General features: G+C 36.8%; 1 protein-coding gene across 5 annotated transcripts in view; it reads right to left on the bottom strand.

Moving 5' to 3' along the window:
- The window catches only part of Qki (QKI, KH domain containing RNA binding), a 132,834-nt gene that overhangs the window by 68,494 nt on the left and 40,471 nt on the right, over positions 1 to 23,869 (bottom strand). For all 5 annotated transcript variants that reach the window (XM_028866651.2, XM_028866654.2, XM_028866650.2 and 2 more), the window contains exon 3: positions 7,309 to 7,425. In XM_028866651.2, the coding sequence (XP_028722484.1) occupies positions 7,309 to 7,425 (117 nt within the window). The remainder of the gene's footprint in view (positions 1 to 7,308; positions 7,426 to 23,869) is intronic.

Genomic DNA, 23,869 nt, shown 5'->3' with positions numbered 1-23,869 from the left:
TACCTACTTAATGCTGGGATTAAAGGTGTGTGACTGGATATACTTTAAACGAGAATTTTTTTTAAAAGAATACTTATAGGACATGAGAAGAACTATGAGTATGGACTACACATTTAGTGATATAAAGAAAAATTATTATTATTATTATTATTGAGATTATTTTAGAGCTACATAATAAAATATTTAAAGTTGAAACTGCATGTCTAGAATTTGCTCCTTTAATAATCTAACACATAGTGGAGAGGAACAGGAAAGGGGTAAGAAAGAGCCCTCCTGAAAAAAGACAAGTGGTGGTGGTGCACGCCTTTAATCCCAGCACTCAGGAGGCAGAGCCAGGCGGATCTCTGTGAGTTCGAGGCCAGCCTGGGCTACAGAGTGAGATCCAGGACAGGCGCAAAGCTACACAGAGAAACCCTGCCTCGAAAAACCAAAAATAAATGAATGAATGAATGAACGAACGAACAAACAAATAATAAATAAATAAGAAGAAGAAATAAGTTAATAACTCACTAATGTAAAAAAAATTACATTTGAGAAGTACATGACCATTTAAGAATTCTATCCTAGAAATGACTTTATAAAATATTCTATTAAATTTTTTAAGACAAAATTCAAGAATTCTACCTGTTTCTGTTACATAATATGTCTGTAACATTTTATAAATCGGTCACAAAATACTGTACATCCTTAAACAGTTAAACGGGACACAGTTCTAAAACAAGACAAATGGTCAAATATACAAACAAACAAGGTTAATTTTAAAAATTAAAGTGTTTTTTTTTTTAATCAGTTTTATGTGGTTTTGAAAGCTCACATTCCAAAGGAAATGGCATATAGTGCAGGTGAATTTGCCAAGGAGATAAGTAGGCTTCTATTTAGAGCAATATTTTGTTTGAAACAAGGGAATGAATGGGCTACTACACCCCCCTTTAATCGAAGCCTGTGAGACAGGACCAATGCCACTCATTAGCTCTTGAGGCTGATGTAGAGCCCGAATCAGGTATTGACGACAGCGACATGGGCTGGTGCTATTAGCAGTTCTAGAATGACAGGCAGACTCTCACCCATACATCCTCCTTCATAGAGAACAGGATCTAACTAAAACTGCTGAGTCTGAGAACTTCTGTAAGACAGATGTGACTGACCTAGCTTCATCAATTCTAAAGATGTCAATCATAGCAGGATTTGACTAAACAGAATGAGATGTGAGGCAGGAATTTCCAGGCATGGACATTTGATCCCTTCCATTTAGGACAAGGAAGAGCCCACAGATCTGTAGACTGGTAATAGAAATCTAAAGTGTTCCTACAAAGACTTCCTGGGTCACTATACTAACTATCATCCCACAAAAATGAGTAAGCGCCTATGGGATGTGCTGGGATTGGTGACTACCCCAACTGTCATCAGTCTTCATCCAGTAACTCAGGTATAGTGGATCCACAGCCAAACATCAGGCTGATCTCAGGGAATCCTGCTAAAGAGTCAAAGGACCGTATGAGCCAGAAGGGTCAAGGACATCACAAAAAAACCCACAGAAACAACTTACTTGGGCTCATAGGAGTTCAGAGTCTGAACCAACAACCAGGGAGCCTGTATGGGAGCGACTTAGGCACTCTGCATATATGTGACAGTGTGTAGTTTGGTCTACTTGTGGGACTCCTAACAGTGGGAGCAGGAGCTCTCCTTAACATTTTGGCTGGTTTTTTGGGAACCTACTCTTCATACTAGGCTGTGTTGCCCAGCCTTAGTACATACTGCAACTTGATATGTCATGTTTTGTTGATACCCTTGTGAGACCTGCCCGTTTCTGAACAGAAACATAGGAGGAGTGGGGGGAGGGGGGGGAGTTGGGGGGAGGAGATGAGTGCAGAGGAAGGAGGGGAAACTGCAGTAAGGATATAAATTAAGTAAATAGATGTAATTAAAATATCACTAAGTAGTTATGTACAGAATACAGTTCTGTTCTATTACTTTCTCTCCCTAAACTACTGAGTATCAAAGAATTACTGCCTAAGTTGAAGCTCCCTACTTAGAAATTATTAAGTACTCTAAAATACTTCAGATATTCCTGAGTATTCACGTGTCATAAACAGAAAATTCTCTAAGTGACCCCGTGTGACAGATGGTAGTCACAAATTAAGTGAACAACACAAAGTTGTACACAACTACCCTCAAGGTATAAGAGAAAGGTATACAAAACATAGGTGAATTTCATGTTTAGATTGGGTCCTGTCCCCACTCCATATTTGAATATTCTATTTTTTAAACACACAATTAGAAGATTTCAAATGAGAAATAACCGGTATGATACTGTGATTCATTATGAGTATATCTGTTCTTCATTTCTTGGCAAAAGAGCTTTCATTTAGACTCTTTGTAATTAATGGGTTAATAGATGATAAAAGGTATGGAACAGTCCCAGCATGTGAGTGGGTTGTCAGGGAAACTAACATCATTTTAACCAAAAAGGCTGACACTTTCTTGTTTCCAAAAAGAGAAAAAGAAAGGAAATAAAAGATAATTTTACCATCAATGGCCAATGATGTTACCAATTACCATTCCCCAAAGAAGCCTCAAAAACTCTTAAGGACAGAATTAGGGGAATTTCTATGCAGCTCAACAACCAGAAAAGCCTGAAAGGTGTCACTCCCAGAAAATGCTATGGAGACTCTACCTTTTCCTCATGACTTACTCTGGACATCCATTCCATAAAGCTGTTCATCTGTCCCTTCAATATCCTTTAATAGCAAACTGCCAAGCCTAAATGGTATTCTGGGTAGGTCTTTCTAGCAAATTAATCAAACTTGAGAGAGAGAGATCAGAAAAAAAGGCTTAGAGCTCAACAGAGACCACAGATGGGGCTGTGCTTGGCCTCTGCAGTGGAGTTCACTTCTATAGCTTCTATAATCGGACACAATCTCCAGAGAGATAGTGCTCAAATTACATGGTATCAATAAATGCTCCCGACAGACCTGACTGCTGATTATTATAATGTAAGAAGTCCCTAGACATCTAATATCAGGGGTGCTTCCTGTTCTCCGAGTATGAAAAATAACTTGCTTTCTTCTCATCCTTAAGTCAAACAATATTTAAACCTATTATCACCCATGGAAAAAAAAGAAAGCCTGAAAGAATTTAATAAAATACGATAAATTGGCTTCCTGAATTCCAATGTTGCAGTATTTCTGCAGTTGGAAACAGTTTACAGCTAAAAGGTAGCCCATCGAACGACAGACAGTGTAGGCTCCGCTTCAAGGTCTGACTACCACTTTTTTGGCATGTCAACTCTGGGAAATTGCTCAACCTCCATTATAGAAGTTTCTTCACCTACAAAATGTAAATAATAAAAGCCAGATTATCTGAAACAAGTGTGTGTCAAATACTGAGCTAATGGAAAATACACAGAATTAAATCAGAAGAAATTACCACAAAGTAGCTGATTTTTACTTATATTTTCTAGCAATGCTGTTATCGCAAGCATACTCAACCACAGACATATGAAGGAACTGGGACACTGCTTCCTGGTACAGAAAAGACATTCCTACTAGTATTCCAAATTCTATCAGTCCCTGTCCTTGGGTTCTATGACTCCATCCTGCTGGCTACTTAAATTTTAAAACAAATAAAACAGTGCTGGTAAGTCCACCAATAATAATTATTATCAATGCAAGAAAATGAAAACTAAATTGACATATTAACTCATGTGCTTAAAACCAGCATCTTAGAATTACATGCTACTACCTATCTTCCAGAAAGAATTAAAAGCAGGGACAGCCTATAATCACTGTTTGCCAAACCTTTGGGGGAGGGGGAGCCAAGGAGGGGTCCATCTATATCATTCTTTCATTACCTGAACTACAGGACCAACTGTTCATAGGTATCTTTTCTAATGCTTACTCAATGCCAAGTATTCACCAAATAGCAAGGGAATTCCATAAAAGACAGTATGTGTTGTGTTTAGTGAAGGATTCCGTCAACAAACATCATTTCTATCATAATGTTTTTGTCAAATGTCAACGAAGCAGTAAGGATTGTTTTTCTAGCTTTCTTAGTATTTTAGCACATACACATAAAAGCATTAAAGACAGATAAATTTTCATTCTTACTATTAAAACATACTTATTAGCCTTGTTATTTTAACTTATTTATGTCATTACTTTCCTGCTTGTTATATTTTTACCAAACAGATAAGCACCAAGTGAAAACACCTTTTTTCTTTTTCATTTTATTTAAAAGCACACTGGGTTGGAGAAGATGGCTCAGTGCTTAGATGGCTCAGTGGTAAAGCAATTGCTTTTCAAGGGTGAGGAACAGTTTGGATCTCCAGAACCCATGGAAAAGTCCTATGAGTACGGGACCCACCCATGATCACAGTACACAGGAAATGAAGACAACTAGACTAGCTGAATCAGTGTTCAATGTTCAAATGAGAGACCCTAAATGAATATATAAGGTGGAGAGTTCAAGTGAGAGACCCTGAATCAATACATAAGTAATCAAAGAAAAGCTGAGACATCAAGCTTTGGCCTCTATATCCATGTGGGTCATATACATGTACCCACATATGTGAGCACATGCCTGTATACACACATACACATCATACACGCAAAAAAAAGCACATATGAATTATCACATCATAAACAAATATGACATGGTTAAAAGTTATATGCCACAAAATTAAAATTATGAAAAGATTTTGATGATAAAAAATTTATATATAAATTCCTCACAAAATTCACATAAAGTCATTCAAGTTAGCAGGTTCATTACAGCATTTTAACAATACTGACAATGTGTTTGGCAACTAATTCATATTCAGGTGTTCTCATTATTTTACTATTGTTTTCTATATGTGTGTAATACATACATATATTCTGCATATGTATGGCAGGCATGCTTTATATATGTGATACATATATAAAATATATACATATATAATGTGTATAATCTTAGAGGTTTCATAGCTCAATAGACAACAGGGGGAAAAAAAATTTTAGGGATGGTTTCTACCAATAAGGTTAAGAATTAGTAACTCCCAACACTGGAGAAACCCTACAATGACTGGGACACTAAAAAGTGACCACACCAGACAATAGGAAATGCTATCACTTACAAAAAAGTAAAATAATTGTCTTTTCTCCTATTACATAAGTATCTCCACCAGCCTGTATTTAATATATTATATATATATGTGTATATTGCCATGATCATTTATTCGACTAATTATTAATATCCATCTCCTTGTTCTAAGAGCTTTACATTCATAACTCATTCAACCCTCAAACAAGACAAGGCAAAACCAAATTCAAACCTACAATCTGATTAAAGCTCAATCTTTATCATTCTATTCTGCCAAAGACAGTAGAAAATATTCTTTACTCATGTCTAAAAATAATTTCTAATTCTCATCTGTGAGTACTGTATGGCCAGGGTTTAACTTAAAAGGGCCAACGCAAATTATCAGCAACTTAGAAAAGGGGAATCATATTTTCTTTAAGAAACAGTATTTCTTTCTTTTTTTTTTTAAGATTTACTTATTATGTATACAATGTTCTGTATGTCTGCAAGCCAGAAGAGGGCACCAGATCTCATTACAGATGGTTTTGAGCCACCATGTGGGTGCTGGGAATTGAACTCAGGACCTCTGGAAGAGTAGTCAGTGCTCTTAACCTCTAAGCCATCTCTCCAGCCCCAAAAGAGTATTTCTTAACTAGTGGATATACATCACTTTTCTGGTGAAGACCAGTGTACTCTTAAGTTATCAAAACTTCATTCAATGTCCTTAGGCAACTACATTAGTACTGTTTAAAGCCAATGCCACCCTAAGGCCACATACTCATGGGAGCCAAAATTTCAGAAGATTATAATGCATCTAATTCTGAATATGTTTGTTTCAAATTTTTATTTTAAAAAATATAAATACAACACCTACAAATGTTCTAGGGAAAAAGCATCCTATAACTCCCACAAAACTATCTTTAAATTCAACTATATAAAAAACATTATTAGAGATATGATCAGCTTTCCTTCTAACCTTCTGCTGCCCGCTCCTTTGTAGGGAACTAAGGACTACGGTGCAGTCAACCTGAGTGGTTAGGTGGCAGCACATCAGAACCAAGCCAGAACCTTGGTCAGTCATTTCCTATGTAAACTCTACCAAGTGTTCCAACACAAATGGACCCCAGACTTACCATGTGATAGCTCTTTAAAAGAAATACTATATTAAAAAAATAAAATCACCCTTAAGAATAACAGTTTTGGGGGCTGGAGAGATGGCTCAGAGGTTAAGAGCACCGACTGTTCTTCCAGAGGTCCTGAGTTCAATTCCCAGCAACCACATGGTGGCTTACAACCATCTGTAAATGAGATCTGGCGCCCTCTTCTGTATACATAATAAATAAATCTTTAAAAAAAAAAAAAAAAAAAAGAATAACAGTTTTGATCAACAGTAATGGAACTCACAGTATTTAAAATCACTTTTTTCTTTTCTCCAGACAGAAATTTTAACATTCTAGATAAAAGAAATAAAATCTCCCTAACAACAATATTTAAAGTAAATAGTTCAGCATCAAATAATTAATTCAACTGACAAAACAATCCCTCAAGAGTTCTCTTTCCCTCTCTCAATTACACACAAAATAACAGAAGTGGTTGGAGGAGCAGGGGTTAAAAATAGAAAGTAGATTCATTTACTAGACTAAAATGTCTAGAAAGCTGCTTTCAGTCAAGAAACATTGCTGAAACGAGCTGTCCCCACTCTTCTAGGAAAGCTCATGTAGGGTCTATAAAAACAAACACTTTAGGAACTGAGCACAGTGTTATACCTGCAACCCCAGCTATGCAAAAAAGTGAGCTAAAACGTAGCCAAACTGGGCAAATTATCATGGTATGATCTTTTAAAAAAAGAAGTGTGGAGGGGTTGAGATGTGAAACCTCCAACTAAACTCCAACTAAAACTTAAGGACCTGGTGCTATAACTCTGTGGCACATCTCAAGGCCTTGGGTTTTGTTTGTTTTTTTTTTTTCTTCAAATTTTAGTTGGATATTTTTACATAAAACACAGCAGTCAAATTTTTATTGGCAGTTCTTAAATTGTAAGTTATTAAAGCAGGTTATCATACTAGAGTAATGATCATTTAGATACTTCAGTTCTTGAATTAAAATGGTAACATAGAAATCAGGAAAATGTCTTAAAACAATTTCAAAGTTCTCACTGTGAGGATCACAATGTCTATGAGATGAGGAACTTGATTTAATAATCAAGGGGGCAAAAATGCTGGAAAACATGCCTGTTTATCACAGACTTACCTTCTTTTTATCCCTCATGGAGCCTTTGCCTCGGACCATGATTTTACATCCTGTTTCTGCTTCAAGTTGTTTAGCTGTAAGTCCTCTAGGTCCAAGGATTCTCCCAACAAAATTAAACTGTGGGGAAAGATAATATATATTATTCACTTTCTGAAAGTCGTATCAAAGTTATTTTAAAGCATACATATTCATTTGCTTACTCCATCTCCACTGAACATGAACCAAGGAGAAGTGAAACCTGGAACTCATTTATTTCTTGCCAAATGAGATGTAAGTCATTGCTTTACGAGGAATTTCTTATGTATTACTGCAAACTCTATAAAGAACAATCTAGCTAAACAAAGGTATTTTACTGAGTCATCCATCAACACATAATCTAAGCCAGAGTGTAAAGTAAAGAGTTAACAAAACACTGAATATCACACAAACTGTGATCCTCTCTTCAAAATAAATCCTGTCCTTTAACAATAATACTTGGGTAAGAGTCCTGCTTTACTTTCATAACTAGAAAAGTTCTGTCTCCTCTGTAAGTGACAGTTCCACATTGCTGCTAGAACATTAATGTTCAAACTAGGATTCTAGCCTGAGCTATACTTACTTACTTTCTCTCTCTCTCTCTCTCTCTCTCTCTCTCTCTCTCTCTCTCTCTCTCTCCCTCCCTCCCTCCCTCCCTCCCTCCCTCCCCAGTATACTTTTTTTTTTAAATATTTCTTAAAAAGGCCTTATTTGCCTTTTTTTTTTCTTCCAGTCCAACTTTTAGCTTATACTTCTAAAAGTTTAGGCAAGGAGTCTAAACTTTCTATGAAAAAGTCAGTGACAAAAGTAATTGTATAAACAGAACTTTAGCATCCCTCAATAGAAGCTTCTATTACTCATATTTACACAATTTTAAAGGTCACTAGGAAGGACATACCTCTACTCACCAGATAAAAACAACTAGCTTCCTGTAAACATGTAACATTACACCTATATTAGCCTTACACATCTGATGGGTGACCAATCAGTATCACCTGTAGTATATTTTATGCTGTCCACACAACAGCAAAATTGTCAAACAATGCACTTCTCAGGACATACCCCATCGCTAAGCTACATACGAGTATACATGTCAGTATTTGGGGCTTTCTATTCCATTAATCTATTAGTTCCTACTACATCATACTATACTATCTGGTGCAACTGTATTTTCCATTTTCCATTACAGCATATATTTCATTAATTTTTTTAGATACTCATTAGAGAATGCATTGGGATCAACTACTAGAACTTTAAAAACATGAATAATGGCCTAATTTCTTCATTTAGTTGGACCTTCTTTCATCTCTCAAGAATGTAAAAGCTTTTGTTGTGCCTTTATTATTTTTAAGCTAGTTCTAAAAACTTAAGTGTTCCTATCAGCCTGCATATATTTTTGAAATCCACTTTGTTTCTAAAATGTGAATATATAATTCATTTTCTTTATCAATCTTTACCCAGAAACACTGTTTCTTGATTACTGATTTTCATAATTGTTCCAGGGGGCTCCCTGCGGGGGGAAGGGGCTTATATAAACTGCCATTGTCACTTGCAAATCATAAGTCGTATTTTTTTCTGTTCCAACTATATATTTTTCTTTACTTCTCACACAGCACACCGAGTACACAAGCAAATGTGTATCATTCTCAACTTGCTACTAGTTTCAAGACCAAGGCTGATGAAGTTCTAGGCAATCTAAGCATCTTACATACTTTGTCAGATCAGAGGGTTACTAATTTTTTTTAAATGCTAAACCAATCTTAGAACAGACTCAACTTGGACATTATACATTTACTTTTCTTTTTATACCCTACTAGATTCAGTTTCCCAACATTTTGGTGGCTGATTTAAAAATATGTACATTCATTCACGGGGCTAAGGCACTGGTCCAGCAGTTAGCACTGGCTGTTCTTCCAGAAAGCCTGGGTTCAATTTCTGGCACTCACATGGCGGCTCATAATCACCAGTAATTCCAGTCCCAGGGATCTAAAGCCCTCTTCTGTCTCCCCAGGAACCAGTCATGCATGTGGTACACAGACATACATGCAGGCAAAAAAAAAAAAAAGATTCATATACACAAAAATAAAAATACAATCAGGAATGGAACCTAATTATAATTTTCTTCTCCAATAATAAGGGCCTCAGGCTTAGACATTAAGGTTATTCAGGCCTCCAAACATGTTGGAATGTTTCCAACTCTCTGGATAAGCTTATATGAAATTAATACAATTTTTTTTCTTAAATACCAATTAGAACTCACTGGTGATAGACTCAGCTTCATTGATTTTGTTATTTTTATACCTTAGTATTATCCATTTTGATGTACTGTGGTTGTCTTTCTTACAAATGTGACTATATTCCCTAAATAATCAAATCTATAGAATGAAATGTATTTAAGTATTTGTTAACCCCAGTGTTTGCTTATTAGTTTTATGTGTATGAGTATTTGCCTGCATGTATGTCTATGCACCATGTTCAGGTATGGTGCCTAGAAAAGGCCAAAAGAGGACGCTGGTTCCCCTGGAACTCTAGCTACAGATGGTTGTGAACCACTCTGTGGGTGCAGGGTTTCTGAAAGTACAGCTAATACTCTATGTCGAGGATTTTTTTATTCCTGGTTATCTATGCTACCAGTCTTCCAAGACATCGACTGCTAGTTTTGCTCCCTGGAGTAGATTTCATTTAAAATAAAATGGCTACAACTCCCCAAGCCTCATTATATTCTTTTTTATTTGTAATATAAAGGTGTACCTTTGTTGACCTCTAGGAGTTAGAATAACACTGTGACTTGTTTTGAAAGTACAATGCAATAGAAGAAATGCTATATTAATTAAAAGACAGAAGTGTTTATCTTAAGAACCACCCGCCTAGTGGGTCCAAAAGCTGACTGCAGACACGAACCACAGTTGCTCTAATGAACTCAGTTGCAAAGGTAAAAGTTCAGTAAATGATTCATTGAAACTGCCATTTTGGGGTTTGCTTATTAATTTACTTTGGTTCATTTCATTTCATACATTCTTCCTTTGATATCTCTTCTTAGCTTTTTATTTCTTTTCTTTCTTCCTGTAAGGTTTAATCTGGTTTTCTAACCCTGAAATAGATACTTCCTTATTGCATGCTTTCCACATGCTACAAATTATATGACTTCTCAAAAATGTTAAGAATTTCCCAATTATCTTTGGTTTGATTTCTACCTTCTTATACTTTAGATAAATATATATATATATATATATATATATATATATATATATTAATATATACACACTATATAAATTATAAAACTTTTAATGTTTGTTCAGACCTGGATTTGTTCAGACACAGGATTTAGTCAATTAAAAATAAAAGTGTGTGTGTGTGTGTGTCTCCTATTGTTGTCTACCTTATTTCCTCGGAAAGGATCTCTCATTGAATCCAAAGCTCAAAGACTCACCAAGGCTGATGGACCAGCAAGCCACTCAGGATCTGACTGTCTCAGTCTGTTTCTCCCCCATGGAACTTTTGTGTATGTGGTGCTAAGGATCCCAACTCAGGTCCTTTGGCTTTTGTGAGCACTCTACTCACCGAGCATCTCTTTAACTGCCCCCACAGTCAAGTTTTCATTAATATTAATGGATGCTTGGAAATGAGGTACTGTCTGCTATGATTATGGCTGTTCTTATGCTGCAGATCCACTCAGGACCTCAGCTACATTAACAAGTGTTCTACCACTGTGCTATACCTAAGTTTACTTGTTCTTCTACTTTTATTTTGGCTTTATGTCTTTAAAAGCTATGTTATTTGACATGTACAAATGTAAAAATCTTATCATTCTGTAGTAGGCTTTTTTATTTTCATTAATGGCTTTCCACCATTAATCCTACATTGCTATTAATAAAGACACAAAATTTTTGCTTGTCTTTCTGTACTGTATTTCTTGACTGTGTTATTTTTAATCTTTTAAATTTATCAATTTTTGTGTATTAAATTACCCCATCTGCACCACATGATTTTATTTACTGTCTTTCTAATATGTGCTTTTCTACACATCCTACCTTTCTGTGTTGCTTTTTCTTTTCTGCCCCTTCTCCTTTTCTCACAACGAGAGAAATTTGCACAACAAAGTATATATTTCCTTTTCCCATTAGCATGGAAGTTACATACCTGCTTACCTGTCTTAAAAGTTATATGCTTTAAAATCCATTGCTAATTTTTAAGTCTTTTAAATTCATGAGCACTGACTGTATTAACATCACCACCCCAACTCCTCCTGTACCCTCCCCCCCCCCCCCCCCCAGTTCATGGCTCTTTAATTAATGACTATTGACACACACAACCTATCCCTACCTCTCCCTGATGTGCTCATGTATAAATTTTCTGGGCTGATTACTTGGTATTAGGTATTAAGTTAAGGGACAAGACAACTCTTTATTAAGTTAAAGTCAGAGGACAAGACAACTCTGAGTGTCAGGTGCCTTCCACCTTGAGACAGGTATCTCTTTGCTGTTTGCCACTCTGTACCAGGAGAGTTGGTCTATGACTGTCTAAAGATTCTGTCCTCTGCCTCCTATCTCCCTGCAGAAGCACTGGGATTAAAGATTTGAGTTCTTGGCACAACTTTCCTTGGTTCTGGGGTTTCACCATAGGTCTTCATACTTGCACAGGAAGCCTTTTACCTACGGAACCATCTTCCCAGCCTCTACGGAGACATTTTCGCAGGTTAACTAATACTTATGTAGGTCTGACCTGCATCATTTCATTTATCAAACCAGTTGGTCTACCCTATCACTTGTCCACTGAGAGGGCACATCTTACCATTCTGACAGATTAAATATCTTTGCCACAGCTACAGCCATGAGCCTAGAAGGGGGGAAAACCTAATTTGTACAACTCTTACTTTAAAATTGTTTGTAAGGCAGATAAAACAGAAACATTGAATCTGTGAGAGATAAAATTTCCTTAACTTTAAAAACCACTTACTCTTACACCCATGAACCAACAAAGAGCTCAAGTCCACTAACGTGCACACCACAGGGATTCTAATGCAACTGAAACTGTCAAGGTCATCCTTCTCAAAATGTTGTAAGCAGAGAATGAAAAAAAATAATAATCATAGCAGCTGCTTTGTCTATTGCAACCAATTTCCAGGTTAATGTGCTATGCCTTGCATTAAAACTCGTTCTGTGTTGATTTATCATGTCAGTTCTGCAGCTTCATTCAATTAAAACAATGTCAAAATGCTTTCAAAGAAAATCATTTCAAAGAGCCTAAGCTAAGTACAACTTGAAAAGCCAACAGAAGGGAAAGAAAAAAAGAGAAAAAAAAATAAAAGATAGTCATTAACCCTACTGTTTAAGTACAGACCTTTGCTGCAACTTACCAATTATACTTCTACCAAGTGGCATGTTAATTTCTAAAAGTTTAACAATTATATCTAATGCTATTAATTTTGCTCACTACATTTTAAATACAAATAATGGATTTTTTCCAGTGACAAAAGTAAATAATAAAAACTCCAGGAACCTCCTTAAAGAGTACAATTAAAAACAAAGCCTCCTTGTAAGACATTACCAAAATAAATGACTGATAAAAACTGCATTTCCAAAGGCAGGCAGTGGTGGCGCACACCTTTAATCCCAGCACTTGGGAGGCAGAGGCAGGAGGATCTCAATGAGTTCAAGGCCAGCCTGGTCTACCAAGGAGAGTGCCAGGACAGCCAGGACTGTTACACAGAGAAACTCAATGTAAACAAAACAAAACAAACAAACAAAAAAACACTGCATTTCCAAAAGCATCTCAGAAGCACTTTTAAGAATTACTAGGCAGTAATCTCTGCTTAAAATTTTAGAATTAAGAATAAAAAGTTATAAAACAACATGCAAATTTTGGGTTGCTTTTTTAATTTTGGTTTTGTTTGTGTGTGTGGGGGGGGAGGTTTCTCTATGCAGCCCTGGTAGTCCTGGAACTTGCTCTGTAAGACCAGGTTTGCCGTGAACTCACAGAGATCTGCCTGCCTCTAAAGGCACCACACCACCATCACCTAGCACTGCCGTTTGCTCTTTTGTACAAGAGATAATCTAGGGGCCAGATAGATGGCTCAGTGGTTAAGAACAAATACAATTCTGGCAGGACATGAGTCTGGTTTTCAGAACCACGGTCAGACTGCTCAAAACTATCTCTAATTGCAGCAACAGGGACTCAGACATACTCTTCTGGGCTCTGAGGGTTATCTTAGCAGTGCTGGAAATGAAACTGAGGGCCTCACACATGCTAGGCAAGCACTCTACACTGGGCTATATTCTCAGCCCTCTGTCTACCATTTCTATAATTTAACTAGGTATTTTACAAACCCTTATATTATACTAAATAATCAACAGAGCAGGCATTAAGCCTACCCAGTCAAAAGTATGTATATGTAGTTGTTGCAGAAAACAGAACCGGGACACCAGTAATTTATTTAGGCAACAACAGAGAACTTATTTTGGTTATTTACCCGGGTTAAACTTTTTAGCAAAAAATACCTAAATAAATATATCAAGATCTATGGGGAGTGAGTTAGTGTATCTTAACCTGTTTATAGATTCATTCTTATCAATTCCGGATAAGTAGCCAAGGTCTCCTGGAGAAAAGGCCACTTTACATTACATATAGGAACCATTTAACAAACCATTCACATACTAGCCATTTGTAAACATCTGTGTTCATGTCCCATGATTTACAAGTGCTATGTAATAAAAGGCTTCTTATAAAACTATTCAAGTCAAGTCACTGACACCAACTGCTACTACAAAGAAAAATTGCTAAGTAGTTAAAAACAAGATTTTAAATTGGCATATGAATAAGATATTCTAAATTTAAGGAAAATCTTCACTCAATAAGATGATCTTTAGAAGCAAAATATGTAGGTCAGAAAATAAAATTGAGTATGCAAGGTTTTATGCCACAAGCAGACAAGATATCTCTGACAGTGTATGTTAAAAAAAAAAATCTTATACACAAAGCCTTGTAAAAAGACCCCACATGCTTCCCAAAGTTTAAGTTTTGCTACTGCTCCGTTATGCAAACCTTTAAGTGACTTCTGTTCCAGCTGTCAGGTACTTCTAAACCTTTCGTCCTGTCATCCTCTCCCTTCACTCCTGCATTCCTACCTGACTTCTCACTCATCGCACACTAACGAACACAGGTTCCCTTTCTGTGACCTCCTTTGAGGGACCTGAACTGAAAGGCAAATGTTTCCCTCCTCTGAAGAATTTGACATGCCCCTCATATACCCCTTATCAAAGTGGTTTATGATAATCTACAAGTCTCTTCCATCATTCCTGAAGTTAGAGGCCATTATCTAGGTTTATTAAGCCCATGGTGCTTTACACAACATAATGCAAGCTTAAACAAATAAATAAAATAGTAGTTTTAGACAATGAAAAAGCAAACAGGGAAAGTGTCTCCAACTTGAAAACACAAAATCCAATGTGTTTTAAGCACCAGAAACCCACTCAAAAAAATCTTGCATTTTATAGCATTTTAGATTAGATAAAGCTAACCAGGTCAAATCCATGTAAATATTCAAAAACCATCCCAAACAATTGAAATCTGAGAAAGGAAAAATTAATAAGTATTGCCAAAGGGGGAAAAAAAAAAGGTGAGACTTAAGTTGTTTTGGGGTGTTTGGTTTGGTTTGGGGGGAGTTCAAGACAGGGTCTCTCTGTGTAGTTTTGGTGCCTGTCCTAGATCTCGATCTGTAGACCAGGCTAGCCCCCCAACTCACAGAGATCTGCCTGGCTCTGCCTCCCAAGTGCTGGGATTAAAGGTGTGCTCCAACCACCACCTGGCATGAGATTTAAATTTTTTAAAAAATGAGTAAGAGATCAACTGGAAATGGATGCCACATGTATAAACAAGGAAGCAAAGGGCAGAGAAATGGGGTCTAAAAAGATGATTAAGAAAAGTTACTTTTCAAAGGCTTAATTAAATAAATTTAACAAACCATTAAACTAACCAAAAATAGAGAACTCAAACAACAACATACCTCCAAAGGAGATAAGTGAAACAAGAAAGAATTAGAAGAAATTAAAGACTACTATAAATAATCCCATCAACAAACTGGACAAAATAAATCTCTCAATTCCTAAGAAGCATAAGACTTACCAAACTGACTCAAAGAGTAATCTAAATATGGTAAGGAATAAGATTACAAAGTAATTCAAAAATTCCCAATAAAGGGAAGCCTAATGACGAGATAAAAATAAATTCCAAATGTTTAAAGAATTAAACTAATCTGTCCCAAATTCTTCAACAAAACTGAACAAAAAGCACCTCCAAGTTCTTCAAGAACATATGAACACACAAGAATGCCAAAAAGTTGCAAGCTAATATACTTGATAAAGAAAGATGCAAGAATTTCAAGCAAAATCATCCTGAAAAGCTGAAGTTTGCTCTTCAAAGATTAGAGACAATTCATGGATGCCCATTCTCACTACTTCTAAACACAGTACTAGAAGTACAAGCCAGACCATTACCAATCAGGCCAAGGAAATGAAATGGGGGGGGGGGCGCGGGCGGGCAACAACGACGACAACATGGCCTAAAATTGCATAGGACACAATCTTCTATGTATTCAAAGATTTAAATTTAAAATTTAAAAATTAAAATTTAAATTTAAAAGATTTCATTTTAAAAAGCAAAACTTAGGATAAATTAAATACACTTGCAGGATATAAAATTACATACCAAAAAAATTAGTTTCATATCTATACATTAACAGCAAATAGCCAAAAAAACAAAAAACTACAAGGCTGGTGCTATGGATATCACTCTATATAAATAAAACACTGATGGCCAGTGACCAGACAGGAAGTATAGGCGGGACAAAGAGAGAGGAGAATTGGGGAAACAGAAAGAAGGGAGAGAGACACTGCAGCCACCGCCAGGACAAGCAGCATGTAAAGACGCTGGTAAGCCACCAGCCACGTGGCAAGGCATAGATTTATAAAAATGGGTTAATTTAAGATAAAAGAACAGTTAGCAAGAAGCCTGCCACGGCCATACAGTTTATAAATAATATAAGTGTCTGAGTGATTATTTTAAACGTGGATTGTGGGACTGCAGGGTTTGGTGGAACCTGGAGAGAAGCCCTCCAGCAACAGGCTGAGAGAGATGGCTCAATGTTTAAGAGCATTTGCTCCTCTTCAAGAGGACCAAATTCAGTTCCCAGCAACCCACATGGCAGCTCACAACCAACTGTGACAGCAGTTCTGGGGAAAAGTAACACCCTCTTCTGACCTCCTTGGGCACCAGGCAGGACGTGGTACACAGACATATACGTAGGCAAAACACTTACATACATAAAATCAGATTAAATAACAGAGAGAGCGAGAGAGAGAGCGAGAGAGAGCGAGAGAGAGAGCGAGAGAGAGCGAGAGAGAGCGAGCGAGAGAGAGCGAGAGAGAGAGAGAGAGAGAGAGAGAGACAGAGAGAGAGAGAGAGAGAGAAATTAAGAAGGCTATTCCACATATAATAAATACCATCAAAAAGAAAGCTAACACACACTAGTGAGTTCAAGTAATTAGTACTGGAAATGTGCTAATTAACCAGAATGATCTACAGAGTCAATGAAAACCCTACACAAAATCCCAACTGCATTTTTCATAGAAACAGAAAAAAAATACTTTTTAAAACTTGCATGGAACTATACAAGACCCCCAAAAGTACAGCAATCTTATAAAAGAACAAAGCAGAAGCATCACACTCATTTAATCAACTATACTACAAAGACAAGTAATTAAAATAATTAGAACTTTTTTTAAAAATCACAAACACCTAATGAAGCTCAGAAATAAACACAAGTAGAAATACTCAAAAAAAAATTGAACAAGAATATCAAGAATCTACACACAGCAGATCAAAGAGAAGTCTTCATTAACCAATTTGGGTATACATACCAATAAAACTTGGATTTCCACATTCAGAATGAAACGGGACCTTGACCTTAGACCACATACAAAAATTAAATTTAAATAAGTCTTAAATGCTTGACTTGAAATAGTAGAAATAGAAAGAAGCAAGATTTAAAGCTCTGAGAGGCTTTGTCCATCTCTAGATAACTCAACAGGTAAACCATCTGCCCAACATGTCTGAGAACTGGAGAACGGACTACCAAAAACTATTTAAAAAGCCAGATGGGTGTATCAATTCACCTGGAATCCAGCACAAAGAGTTGGGAGTCGGAGAGAAGCAGTTAAGAGTGCTTGCTACTCTCTTGGAGGACCAGAGTTCAGCTCCCAGTACTTACAGGTGAGATGGCTCACAACCACGTGTCATTCCAACTCCAGTGGCTCTACAACCACTTATGGCTCTCCTATCACAAATATGCACATACACACAGTAATATTAAACTGTAGCAAAGTGACAGGTATAAAGTTTTCATTATGCCATGACTAAATTCTGAGCTCTAGATATAACATGACTGAGGATTTGTTCTCTGAGTACTTATTCCCTCGCTCGCGCTCTCTCTCTCTCTCTCTCTCTCTCTCTCTCTCTCTCTCTCTCTCACACACACACACACACACACACATACACACACACATACACACACACACACACAAAACTGTGAGGCAATGGATGTGTTCCTTAGCTTGAGTGTGGTATCATTTCACAATGTATATCAAAATGTACCATTAGATGGGATCCCACAGACCTCCTCAAACATGACCCGCTACTGCCAAGGCTACTATTGGCTACTCTCTAAAACCTGATGGTAAGACTCTAAGGTTGAAGACACTTATGCCATCAAACACAGAGAAATGAAGTTGATGCCCAACTAGAGGCTTCACCCATACTGACTAGCATTCATGGCACTTGATTTAGTATTCTCTACGCCACCAGGAGAAAAATGACCATCAATATTACCCACTACAAACTCTGCAATATACAGGAGCAACCTGCCTGCAAGATATACTGGATCAATAGTGGCATAAATGTTATGGGAGTAACCAACCATTTTTAAGTTGTACTTAGGGCCCACTTAATAGGATGAAACCCTTACCTGACATTGACAGCGGCCAAGAACCTGAGATTAGATAGGTAATGGAACTAAGGGATAATACACTACTATTGTTCTACTAAAGGAACATAGCAAGAAAGTTGACTCCTAATGGCAGATTTCTAAACCCTCATTAGAAGCTTCTTCGTACAGCAGTTGATAACTGACACAAAGGCCCCATTAACTAGACAGTGTGCCAGAGTGAAAGACTGACTTTGAAGCACTCCGCACATCCCCCCCTCAAGGCTCAGAGATCCATGTGCAAGAGGAAAAGGAAAGATTCTAAGCTCCAGAGGTGGTAGCTGACTCTAAGAGTATCATCTAGACACAGCAGGACTAATTCACATATGTCCATATCCGTAACCAAGAATCTACTTAAAGTTGATACCTGCTTAGAAAAATAAAATCAGGGGCTGGAGAGATGGCTCAGAGGTTAAGAGCACTGGCTGTTCTTCCAGAGGTCCTGAGTTCAATTCCCAGCAACCACATGGTGGCTCACAACCATCTAGAATGAAATCTGGTGCCCTCTTCTGGCCTGCAGTGATACATACGGGCAGAACATTATAATTAATTAATAAATAATACATAATAAATAAATGAATGAATAAATAAATGGAGAGGGAGGGGGGAGAGGGAGAGAGAGAGGGAGGGAGGGAGGGAGGGAGGGAGGGAGGGAGAAAGAAGGAAGGAAGGAAGGAAGGAAGGAAGGAAGGAAGGAAGGAAGGAAGGAAGGAAGGAAGGAAGGAAGGAAGGAAGGAAGGAAGGAAGGAAGGAAGGAAGGAAGGAAGGAAGGAAGGAAGGAAGGAAGGAAGGAAGGAAGGAAGGAAGGAAGGAAGGAAGGAAGGAAGGAAGGAAGGAAGGAAGGAAGGAAGGAAGGAAGGAAGGAAGGAAGGAAAGAAAGAAAGAAAGAAAGAAAGAAAGAAAGAAAGAAAGAAAGAAAGAAAGAAAGAAAGAAAGAAAGAAAGAAAGAAAGAAAGAAAGAAAGAAAGAAAGAAAGAAAGAAAGAAAGAAAGAAAGAAAGAAAGAAAGAAAGAAAGAAAGAAAGAAAGAAAGAAAGAAAGAGAAAATAAATCAGTTTTCTCCAATGGAGTTCATGGTAGGTCCAATGTCCATGTGCAGGGACCCCCCAAAAAAGAACCCGACTCCACTGCTTTTGATGTGCCTTTTATTGTGTGTAGTGGGAATTCACCCCACCCATAACCTTGGGCTATCCGTGACCTGTTGGGCCAAGAGCTGCCCTTGACTCGGCTGCTGACAGTAAGCACACTCTACATTCCGGACAAGCAGGACAAGGAAAAGTGACTGCTGAACTTTGCTAAGACAGGGTAAGATGGTCTTTTAAAATATCCTGCTTCTAAAAATGGTCTGTCAGATATTCTAGGCCTATAGCCAAAAATGGATGCAACAACATTGCAGAGAAACTTTGGGTGACTGTCCAGGAGGCCAGCTGTCTCTGTCTTTTCTTGCATTTTTTCAGAAGTTGATTGCTTCCACTTCCTGTTTACTCAGGTAATAATTTTCCTTCTCAGGTCTTTGATGGGGTTGAAACTTACAGTTATAGTTTCAATAATTTCATATCTTAGCTAAGAGCATATCAGGTACTAGATTTAGATTCTTCAGGATAGGACAGCTTTTGGAGTAATCTCTGTAATTTTCCATTTACCTGTGGTCTGGACATTGTACTTGTTGGTTGTAGTTCCACTTGTTTGTTATTACCCTTTCTTTATCCTGGGCAGTACTTGATAATCGTTCTTACTGCATATAATTTTTGCATTAGGTTTAGAACCTTATTTAGACAAAACAGGGAAATGCAGTGGGAATTTGCTCTGCCTAAGACCTTGGGCTAGCTGACCTGAGAGAAATGTTGCTTCTTGTCTGCCTAAGTGACCTCTTAAAAGGGAGGAGGAGGATGTCACATTTCCCTCTCTTGGACATGAAAGGCTTCCTGGCACATGGCTCAGCAACCAGGTCATGAGCTTTCCTAGGGATACAGAGACAAGAGTGTCGCTTCATTTTCTATCAGTGAAGTCTGTCTTCCCCCAGAGAAACCCTTAATAAATTGGTATATATAGAGACCATTGAGACTCTTGTTACAATTTTGTTTGGGTTTTTTGTTTGGTTGGTTTTTCGAGACAGGGTTTCTCTGTGCAGTTTAGGTGCCTGTCCTGGATCTCACTCTGTAGACCAGGCTGGCCTCAAACTCACAGAGATCCACCTGGCTCTGCCTCCCTAGTGCTGGGATTAAAGGTGTGCGCCATCACTGCCCGGGTTGGGTTTTTTGTTGTTGTTGTTGTTTTGGTTTTTTGTTTTTTTTTTAAGTTGTTTATTTTGGTGTTTTTTGTTGGGTAGGCAGGTAGACAGAAATCTGGGAGGAGTTGGGGCAAGGAGAAAGAATGTGATCAAAATATACTATATGAAATTTTCAATAAAAATAAATCAAATAAAAATTAATTATTCCATTATATATCTTAAAAGTACACAATTTTACTAGCTCACTATACCTCAATAAAAATTAGATAGCAGGTTATATTCAGCACAGAACCCACAGTCAGAAATTCCTCAATAAAGTTGACTCATGTCCTCATTCTGTTTCAAAGAACAAAGTAAAAGACATTGTAGGAAAAATAAAAATCAGTTATCTTCACTTTCCACTTCAACTAGAGTATAAGGGCTGCAACAATTTTTAGGTGTTAAGAATGCAGAGTATTATGTTCAAAACAATGAGCCAAATTCTATTTTGGGTAAGGCACATGCACTAAACTACTGAGTTCGTAAAACAACACTGAATAATGGTTACTATTAGTATTATCTACCTTTAAAATACAAGAAGTTACTAAATAGACAAAATCCTAATATACCTAGACTGAATCAAGTTCAGACACTTAATACCACATTATGTATTCCTTGTTAGGTCAGTAAACAAATTTTAACAACCTCAGGATTCTATATTACTAATAGGTAGTTTACATTTAAAATCTTCAAGTTTCTTAGAATGAATTCAGGTGTTACTTCCTTAATTTTTCCCTAACTACACTATAAAATGCACTACTTGAGAAAATGGTGCCTTGACTTATTATATGTTTTCAGTCTTCCTATCACTGGATCACATCTTTTTGTTTTGTTTTTTAACAGAGGATCTCACTGTATAACCATGGCTAGCTTTGAACTCACAGATTTTCTTACTCCAAGCAAACCTTTCCTAAGAATGCAAATCATTATGATGTATTCATCAGCATATTTCTATGACAGTTGTTTGTTAAAATAGAGAAAATAAACTTTAAAAATAAAAATACAGTGAGTCCAAATGTCACCAAAGACTACAGATGAGTCTAGGAAACAAAGTATGCTTGTGACCATAAAAAGGGAAGGCTCTTAAAGCCAACATCTTGCTACATAAACATCAGTCTAATAGAAGTTTTATTAATTAACAGGAAAACTAATTTTTACAGCACAAGTTTTCACTTGCATCTGGTTTACTGTCAACTGTCTTTTACACTATCCTGTTCAATATTCTACATTACTCTAAGTAACTCATTTTGCGGAAAGGCCTTCCTCCTCCTCAGTCTCCACACATAATGGAGGCAGAAACCTTTAGATGCTTCACTACAACTCCATGCCCTGTTCTTCATTGAACAATCACTGTCGAAGTTCACGTTCTCATTAGTCCACAGCTGCTCACATATTTAAGCATTCTGTAAAAAGATTATATCTTTTCATATTGTTTTGTACAGTTATTTACCACAGACTACACACGAGTATTTCTAGACTAAATGATACAAAATGTTTGATTTACATTTACACCTTCTTTTAAGCTTTGTTAGTGGTAGTGGTAGCTTTACAATTTGTTGGTTCGTTGGTTTATGCTGGAGACTGAGTCTAGAACGTTAAATACACTCAGCACAAACTCTTCCACTGGACTATATGCCCAGACCTAGACTCTTACAATTCTAATTTCTTTTAAAAGTCAAAATGGTTGATTTATACTACTTAGATACAATCGTAAATGATAAAGTTTAGAACCTAGTAAAAATGATCCTCTCTTCCACTAACCACAAATAATAGAGCATCGACAAATTTTTAAAGGATTTATTTTTAATTGTATGTGTATGAATGTTTTGCCTGCATGCATAGCTTTGTGCCATGTGTATGATTGGTGCTTGCAGAGAACTGGGGAAGTGGGGGATGGGGGTGCTGACAACCTAATCTGGGTCCTCTGGAAGAATAATAAGGATTCTTAACTGCTGAGACAGCAACCACCAGCATAAATTTTTAAGATAAAAAAATTCCTAACCAAGTAATGAATCTTACTAATGTGAAAACATGGCCAAGTTAATGATAAAGAAACTTGATTCCAGGAAGTCTCAATTGAACTGCTCTGTTATAAATGGCTAAGTTCGTTAAGACAAATTATACTTTCCCAACAAAACAACCAAATTTAGTTCCAAGGTTACTTGATGTCCCTATAAGAAGAGTTCTCTCTTTTTTAAAGACAGATTTCTGCTGACAATTAAATCAAGAAGATATAAATGGCCTCAATCACTTATAAACAAAATTCAGGACAACTGCTACAAGCTGAATATTCCTAACTTTGAAAATGCTCCAAACTACTAGAGTACAGACATAATGCTACCAAAAGTGGAAAATTCTATACCCGAACTCATTTGTCTGTATCCAAAATGCAGTTCCATTAAAAATGTTGTGTAAAATTATGTTCAGAATGTGTGTTTTAAGATGCATGTAAAACAAATGAATTTTATATTCAGGTATGGGTCCCATATCTGTTTTTATACATGCAAATATTTCTAATCTAAAAAAAAAAATTAGATCCAAGCCTTTCAAGTAATTAGTACTCAACCTGAATCACCAGGCTATGAGATGACTAGCAAGGCTCAAGGAAAATAAACTTTCCTTCATAGCCCACTCCAGGTGCCTACTTGGAGGGGTCAGGACAGGAACAACCCTGATGAACTACTTGGCTCTCACCTACAAAAGATGCAGTTTGCCCAGGACGGGCATAAATCAGACAAGCAACTCTCCCCCTTTAATACCTACCACAAACAGACGAATGTCCCTGAGAACAGGGTTCTTCCCAATTTTTCTGTTAGACTCCTTTGGTTAGTTTAGTGAGGACTTTAAGAAAGAAATGTAGTGTTTAGATACCTGTGATTTTTGTATTTAACTGGTAAGTCCAACTGAACAAAGCTTTAACACAGCAGATCATAATACATTTGTAAGATAAGCCAAACATTCCATCTCAACTCAGGATGACAATCAATTTCTTACAAGTAAATCTCCTCCAAAAATTACTTTTAATTATTGTTTGGAATACTAGTTATTTTTAAATATTGAGATATATAATTCACAAAAAAAAAGCACTTGCTATTTTAAAGACTATGAAAAGGCTTATGACATTAGAAATCATTAAACTTCAAAAAAAAAAATCAAAACAGGTCTAAAGAAAATTTACTAGTCTCAGAGTATCCTGAAACTCACTGAAATAATATCTACTACTATCCTCAGAAATTCAGTATA

This window comes from Peromyscus leucopus, chromosome 8a (genome assembly GCF_004664715.2).
Source record: "Peromyscus leucopus breed LL Stock chromosome 8a, UCI_PerLeu_2.1, whole genome shotgun sequence".
Classification (NCBI taxonomy): Eukaryota; Metazoa; Chordata; class Mammalia; order Rodentia; family Cricetidae; genus Peromyscus; species Peromyscus leucopus.
The sequence above is the reverse complement of the archived record's forward strand: the minus strand, read 5'-3'. Positions and strand labels throughout refer to the sequence as shown.